Genomic DNA, 7,964 nt, shown 5'->3' on the forward strand with positions numbered 1-7,964 from the left:
GAAGGGAAGAGAGGAGGATGAAATACATGAGCGGAGGAGAGACAGGGGAGGAGGGCGGGGAGAGAGGAAAAAGGGTAAGAAAGGAGGGGCGAGGAGGAGGGTGTTTAGAGAGAGCAGTGGAGGATCAAGAGTAGAGTTGGGAAGAGAGACATTTTCCGAGAGCGAGACTGCGGGCAACCGTGGTGCAACGTTGCGGCCAGCCATCAGAGAGAACCTCTTCTCCATGCTGCCACACATGAAGGCCACACTTCATTGGCCGTTCTAGAAAAGCCGGCTGGCTCATCGGGAGAAACGGCACCACACAAGACCTTGGGGGCAGCCCACTGCCGCGGACTAAGCGTCTGGCCACGGAAACGGAGACGACGTTGCCGTTGGTGTGGCGGAAACTCTCGCGTGGGGCTCTCGCCGCTCGTCTGTGTCGACCGAGAAGGACACTCCCTCTTCCTCTTCCTCTCTTCGTAGCGCTCCCTTCTCATTCTCCTTCCTCGAGCACACATCCTCCGTACCCACCCACTGATCTCATTATGCAATTAACATGCTAATTAAAAATCTCATTAAAAGGGAGGTACAGAAAAAGGACCTGGGGAGGGGGGGGGGGGGGGCGGGCGGGAGGAGGAGTCTTCAATTAGGTCAGGATTCCAGTCTAGCCTGGACGCTCACTCGCCCACGTGTATCCTGTCGTCTCAGTGTCAAGACTGAGGGAACAAAAGGAAAGGACGGTCGACGGTAGAAGTGTGTGTGTGCAGAGGCTACTCGAGTCATGGGTGTCGTCAGTGCTATGATGCCCAACTACACGCTCAGATGTGCTGGCACCGACCGTTTTGGCCATCTCCAAGTCCGATTTCATATTGCCCGGGTGTTTGAAGAGGGAGAATGTGTTTGGTCAGTGTGCGTATACCGTGAAGTGTTTGTGTGCGTGTGTGTGTGTGTCTTTCTACACATTTCCCCTGCTATCCTGCTGACGCCTTGCCCTCTCCTCCATCGACACCCAGGTAGCCACCGTGACCCCTGGCCGAGGAGAGGGAGGGTCCTAAACTCTGTCCCTCCACGGAATAGGATGCACTCGGAGGAAATGGAGCAGGAAATGAGGTTAGTTTCCCCCCGTGCGCCCCCCCCCCCCCCCCCCCCCCCCCCCCGCTCTCCCTGCTGTCTGCCTATGTGAACGCTGGCCGTCCGAGGTAGAGACACTGCAGCACTGACAGAAAGCCGGGGGATTATAGGCCAACCTGATCTAAGCCAGCAGACACACAGGCTAGCAAATCTGAAAGTCAGCCTTCCGCACGAGCCGGCGAGGGGCATCACACACACACCGTGTTCCAGTGGGGGGAGGGGGGGGAGGCCCACTGCAGACTCACACAGATATCACACACACACACACATCCAGATGTGGCCACACTTGGAGATGTGGCCACACAGATGGAGACTGGACGACGTATACACACGAAACCAAACACCCCCAGGTCAGCCAGTCTGGGTGATGTACTGCTTTGTTGGTTCGTTTTTTGGTATAGACTGACACACACACGGGAACGGAACAAAACACAGGTCTACAGTTTCTATGACAACTGCTGTGGTGTGTGTGTGTGTGAGGGGGGGGGCAAGGGGGAGCACAAAAAAGTGAATGGGAAAAATAATGTCATTACTTCTTAAAAATAAGGCCTGGCTGGCTATCAGATGAGGTGATGCGGATGGGGGATGGATGTGTAGAAAGCAAGGTATTTGATCAAACTGTGAACTTCATGGGCACAGCCAAGTAATATCATTGGCTAAACCTGCTGTACACATTTTATATCAACAAATATGTCTATCAATACATAATATAAACTGGAGTCTGTAGTTTTCACACTAACTTCACCATATCAAGAGATATCGACAGTGAAAAGGTCAAGGGAGATTGACAGTCAAGTTTCCTAACCTTTCAACTGTCCTGGGGTGATAATAATCAGAAATCATATTCAACCCTCAGACGATTCTAAAACAATCAAAGTACATGGCCTTGTATGAAGCTTCCTAAAATCACCCCAATATTGTCTCCTGGTTAATATGACCAGAGATAACACTGATCTTGTGGCTATCAGGAAGCCAAAGTTAACATAAGAAAGGACAACCAGCACTTTTTTTAATTTCTTCAAATATACTGAAACTCTATCATATAAGAAAATGAAGTATGGGATATTAAGGCTATGGATTTATTCAAAAATAATAAAGCTCCCTTTGCTGGGTGGAATGTACCAGACACGAAGCTGTCTTGTAACCCAGGAACATGAAGGAGACTGACATCCGTCACTCTGTGGTATCGTTTTCTCTACTTTCTCAATCTTTCTATTGTCTCTACTCTGTCTCTACTCTCCTCCTCTCTTTTAAAGGACTAAATGCCACAGGGGATATAATTGATGCTTAACCAGGACACACACATGCTTGGTTGCATGAACAAACAGACACAAACAATACACACGTGTACACACCCCATATTGGACCCCCCCCCCACACACACACACAAACTTAAACACACAGATAACGCAGATGAGCAAAAAACTAAGTACACACACACACACGCTAGTTCGAAAAACTTTACTGCGGAGTGTTCTACTAAATTGTTGTATGGTGCCTGCAGCGCATGTGGTTGGAGCAGGCCAGAGCAGGCAGAATTTGTATGCATGTGCGTGTGTATTTGAGAGTGAAATACAAACTGTGTGTGCGTTAGACAAAACTGGGGTTCAGGAGTGATGCACCCAGGGAACATTCCCAGTGACAGGCCACCATCAGAACGCACAAACACACGAACACACGCACATGTGCCTTCGCGGTTCTGTTCCCGTTAGCTGGCCTGATATCATTTGGAGCTTCCAGCAGCCTTGTGTTACTGCCCAGATACACAGCTCGCACCACAAACACACTGCCTCTCAACACTGACTGACACTACTGTCTCTCAGGCTGCATTGGGGCTTTCTTTAGCTATTTCTTTCTTGGTTACTCATATGTTATGTCTGTCTGACCCTATTTTGAAAAACATTCGAGAACATTAGCACCTTCCCACAGACTAATGGACCCATGTATTTCACAACAGGGATTGGACAGCTGTTGTGGGTGTTGAAAAACAGAAAAACAACAAAAAAAGTATTTGATTACAACTTATTCAAATATCACAAAGACAGGCTTGCTGGTGTAAATATTGCACACATTTAAATTCCATGCGACAGTTTTGGAGTATTATATGTCGTTCCGTGTCCCCAGTGATGTCTTTGTTTGACTTTTTCGGGCAGTACTGTAGATGGTGCCGACACGACGCAACCTCGCACGTTCCCCGTCTCGCAACCCGCCTCTCTCTGCCTGTCCCGTTCCCAATGTTTCTGACTGAGGCAGGCCTGTTGGGGCTGGCGCACACTGTGACGAGCCAGAGCTTCAGCCCAAGCCAGGGAAGAAGGGAGGAAGAGAGAGAGAAAGAGAGAGAGAGAGAGAGAGAGAGAGAGAGAGAGAGAGAGAGAGAGAGAGGAGCAGACACCTCAGAGGACGTCTGAGGAAGCATTGGAGCATGCTGAGAGGCTGCCGTCACACAGCTGCCGCACCAACTGGACACACATACTCACATGGACACCGCACACCCACACGATTTGTGGCACAGTAGTTGCTTCAACACAAACACACCCCCACACCCCCACCCCCCCCCCCCACCCCCCCACCCCACACACACCCACCCACGCACACAAAAATGCACAAGGACACCCACACAGGCACACAGACATGAATCCAAGGAGCCATGCGACGCCGTGTCTTCCACATGTACACACGAGCGCGTCCGTGTCCTTGGCATCCACAGCCGGCTAGGAGGCAGCACACGAGTCCAGCACTAATACGACACTCTGAAGCCATCATTTGTTTCTATGACAACGACACTATCGACGTGTCAGGAAATGTTGTGCAGGTAGAACACAATGAGTGGAAATCACCCCTCTTTCTCGTCCGTTGCTATATATTTCTAAAACCCTCCCTTCGTACAGTCTCGTTCCTCAAAATGTCTGTCTCCCTCTTTTATTCCACCCATCCCCCCATCCCTCTCTCTCTCTCTCTCTCTCTGTCTCTGGCACGTTATCGGAGCAATCGATGCAGAGGTGATTATTATTCTTCCAGCGGAGCCCACACACACACACGGCCTGACCTCACTCCATCACCTCTCTCTCTCTACCCCTCTCTTTCCCACTCTCTCTCATCCTCCCTGTTTGCCATTCTCCTTTCTCAGTTTCTCTCGCCCCCTCTCCCTCCCTCCCTCCCTCCCTCCCTCCCTCCCTCCCTCCCTCCCTCCCTCCCTCCCTCCCTCCCTCCCTCCCTCCCTCCCTCCCTCCCTCCCTCCCTCCCTCCCTCCCTCCCTCCCTCCCTCCCTCTCCCCCCCCCCCCCCTCTCTCTCGAAGGCACAGTCAGTCTCTTTATCTCTCACACACTCGGCAGGTGCGTGAGCACACACACACGGATGCAGAGTGATAGTGGAGATAGTGGAGAGATGGTGTTAATTCGTCATTATCAGGGCCGATGAGAAGACATGGCTGTCCAGCCTTAGCCATGCAGATGCTGCTGCTGCGGATCATGAACGGAGGCAGTGAGCCCCCTAACACAAACGCGTTGAACTAGGAGACTTTCCAATTCCGGCAGTGCATCTTTTAAATAAAGTATGTTGTGTGAATGTAGCTGGAATCATTCCTCAGGGGTTAACACAAAGAAACACATTATTTGCGTGGTTAGTGAATGTAGCTGACCCCCATTGGTTGTAAATACACGGAAGGCCATTCGGCAACCTTTTCTGAACGTTATTGTTTGACAGGAGCCTGGTTTGGCCAGCGTAGCTCACCTCATGGTGCGCAGGTCCCAGCCACGTATGGCTGTGTCGTTAGCGGTGGCCAGTTGAGTGCAGTTGTGATGTGGGCTCCACTTCCCAGAGGTGAACTTGAGCTGACCTTTGCCCTCTAGGGTGGCACTGCTGGACATCTGAGGAGGCCAAGGTTTCACAAACAGGAAATATGACACACATAAATACTGTTTTATGTTGTAAATACACTAAGTTCTGCGGGCAAATGTATGTAGATACAACGCAAAATAGTGTACAAAAGTCTCTGCCAAAAACTTTGTACTGTAGCTATTTGACTGTCTTTTGATAACTGAGGGTAAAATGTAATATTTGTTGGACACACACACACCAACACGCATACGACACATGTTCGGCATACTGGCATAATGACCAGAGCCCTTGAGGGAATTCCTCCCCAGAGTTAAGACTCTACTTGCTCCCTAGGCCACCCCCTCCCCCTCCCCCTCCTGGTATTTGAGTGTGTGTGTGTATGTGTGTGCGTGCATGCGTATGTTTGTGGTATTTGAGTGAGTGCGTGTGAATGTAACGTAAGTGTGTGTGTGTACGTGTGAATGTAATGTAAGTGTGTGTGTGTGTACGTGTGTGTGAATGTAATGCAAGTGTGTGTGTGTGTACGTGTGTGTGAATGTAATGTTAGTGTGTGTGTCTGTGTGTGAATGTGTGTTCACATTCACAAACATCGAACTGTCATTGACATTTAATAGCCCGACTCACTCCGCTCAGCCATCTGACTCCTTTTGTCATGGTCGTGTTCTGTGTGTTTGTGGCATTTATTAAAAAGATAAATATTCAACCCTTCACAATAACCACGCCCTCTCAAACCAGTTTGACCCGGCTCACTTCTTCCTGGTTCAGACTTCTTCCTACTGCAGAGGTTCAGAGCATAAATCAGCCTAGAGAGATTTAAGGAATGTGTGTGATTATGGGAACAAGCAGATGAGACTTCAGCACAGACACAGGTGGGTTTTTCCTTACTAATTGACCATCATGGAAAGTCTTTTGGGACCATCAGTGTCACCTCTGCAAAGGTGTTTATGCATTTACCTCTGTGATGAGGTTAGGTTTTTAGTGCAGTTTAGCTGTTTGTCTGTTACTCAACGAACTATCAGCCTCATTTTCATCCAACATGGTGGAAAGGTGTAGCATTGGCCAAGAATGAACCCATTACATTTTGGAGAGAATCAGAATGTACTTTCACAAACGTTGCGAGATACGGAATTTGGATGCCTCCGCTGTCCGAGAGCCTTTCTAGTTCTCTATCGTATGGTGTAAGGAAGCCTCTCTCCTTGTAGTTCTCTATCGTATGGTGTAAGGAGGCCTCTCTCCTTGTAGTTCTCTATCGTATGGAGTAAGGAAGCCTCTCTCCTTGTAGTTCTCTATCGTATGGTGTAAGGAAGCCTCTCTCCTTGTAGTTCTCTATCGTATGGTGTAAGGAAGCCTCTCTCCTTGTAGTTCTCTATCGTATGGTGTAAGGAAGCCTCTCTCCTTGTAGTTCTCTATCGTATGGTGTAAGGAAGCCTCTCTCCTTGTAGTTCTCTATCGTATGGAGTAAGGAGGCCTCTCTCCTTGTAGTTCTCTATCGTATGGTGTAAGGAAGCCTCTCTCCTTGTAGTTCTCTATCGTATGGTGTAAGGAGGCCTCTCTCCTTGTAGTTCTCTATCGTATGGTGTAAGGAGGCCTCTCTCCTTGTAGTTCTCTATCGTATGGTGTAAGGAAGCCTCTCTCCTTGTAGTTCTCTATCGTATGGTGTAAGGAAGCCTCTCTCCTTGTAGTTCTCTATCGTATGGTGTAAGGAAGCCTCTCTCCTTGTAGTTCTCTATCGTATGGTGTAAGGAAGCCTCTCTCCTTGTAGTTCTCTATCGTATGGTGTAAGGAAGCCTCTCTCCTTGTAGTTCTCTATCGTATGGTGTAAGGAAGCCTCTCTCCTTGTAGTTCTCTATCGTATGGTGTAAGGAAGCCTCTCTCCTTGTAGTTCTCTATCGTATGGTGTAAGGAAGCCTCTCTCCTTGTAGTTCTCTATCGTATGGAGTAAGGAGGCCTCTCTCCTTGTAGTTCTCTATCGTATGGTGTAAGGAAGCCTCTCTCCTTGTAGTTCTCTATCGTATGGTGTAAGGAAGCCTCTCTCCTTGTAGTTCTCTATCGTATGGTGTAAGGAAGCCTCTCTCCTTGTAGTTCTCTATCGTATGGTGTAAGGAAGCCTCTCTCCTTGTAGTTCTCTATCGTATGGTGTAAGGAAGCCTCTCTCCTTGTAGTTCTCTATCGTATGGAGTAAGGAGGCCTCTCTCCTTGTAGTTCTCTATCGTATGGAGTAAGGAGGCCTCTCTCCTTGTAGTTCTCTATCGTATGGTGTAAGGAAGCCTCTCTCCTTGTAGTTCTCTATCGTATGGAGTAAGGAGGCCTCTCTCCTTGTAGTTCTCTATCGTACGGAGTCCCATGCTGCACTAATCAAGACGCAAAGAGAACAAAAGGTTAGAATGTAACAGAATGTTACATCATGTTCAAAGGATACTGATGACCAATCAAATACTAATATAATAATATAATTTAACTTTAAACTATCATTATAACTATAATTATAACTAATTATACCTATAATTATACTATAATACTATAATATAATAATACTATAATATAATATCATACTATAATATCAACTATAATACATTAAACTATAATTACTAACACAATGTGGTGGAAAATAGTTCATAGTAATCTAAACTTTTTATAGTTCAAGGTATAAGGAATATTAGGCTTGTTACATTATGGTTCGAGCCAAATGGCCTTATAGCTTTCTCAACCCCATCCACACTGGCTCAACCCTGGAGCCCTCCCAACTGGAATAACCCTGAGCCCCAACTCTGGGGGATTAACCCTGGCATTTTAGACTTGCCCAGAAGCACAGAGATAAAAAGGTTCCAGTGTGAAAGAGATCTATCATAGACAACGAACTGTGCTTCATGTTTGTGTTGTCCAGTGATGGTGATTCCTTGTGTGGTTACGTGCAATGGCAATGTGCTCCTGTTTAACACGCTCCGGCTGTGCTTTTGCCCCTCTCTTAATGAATTGAATGAATTACCCATAGTCTTAACATTGTTTGTGTCCTTTT

The 7,964-nt window shown here is 47.8% G+C and overlaps 1 protein-coding gene across 2 annotated transcripts in view; it reads right to left on the reverse strand.

The window, feature by feature from the left end:
* eipr1 (EARP complex and GARP complex interacting protein 1) overlaps window positions 1-7,964 on the reverse strand; it is a 42,674-nt gene that overhangs the window by 9,458 nt on the left and 25,252 nt on the right. For both annotated transcript variants that reach the window (XM_084674341.1, XM_084674349.1), the window contains exon 6: window positions 4,841-4,977. In XM_084674341.1, the coding sequence (XP_084530467.1) occupies window positions 4,841-4,977 (137 nt within the window). The remainder of the gene's footprint in view (window positions 1-4,840; window positions 4,978-7,964) is intronic.

This window comes from Hypomesus nipponensis, chromosome 3 (genome assembly GCF_054491055.1).
Source record: "Hypomesus nipponensis isolate SF chromosome 3, ASM5449105v1, whole genome shotgun sequence".
Classification (NCBI taxonomy): Eukaryota; Metazoa; Chordata; class Actinopteri; order Osmeriformes; family Osmeridae; genus Hypomesus; species Hypomesus nipponensis.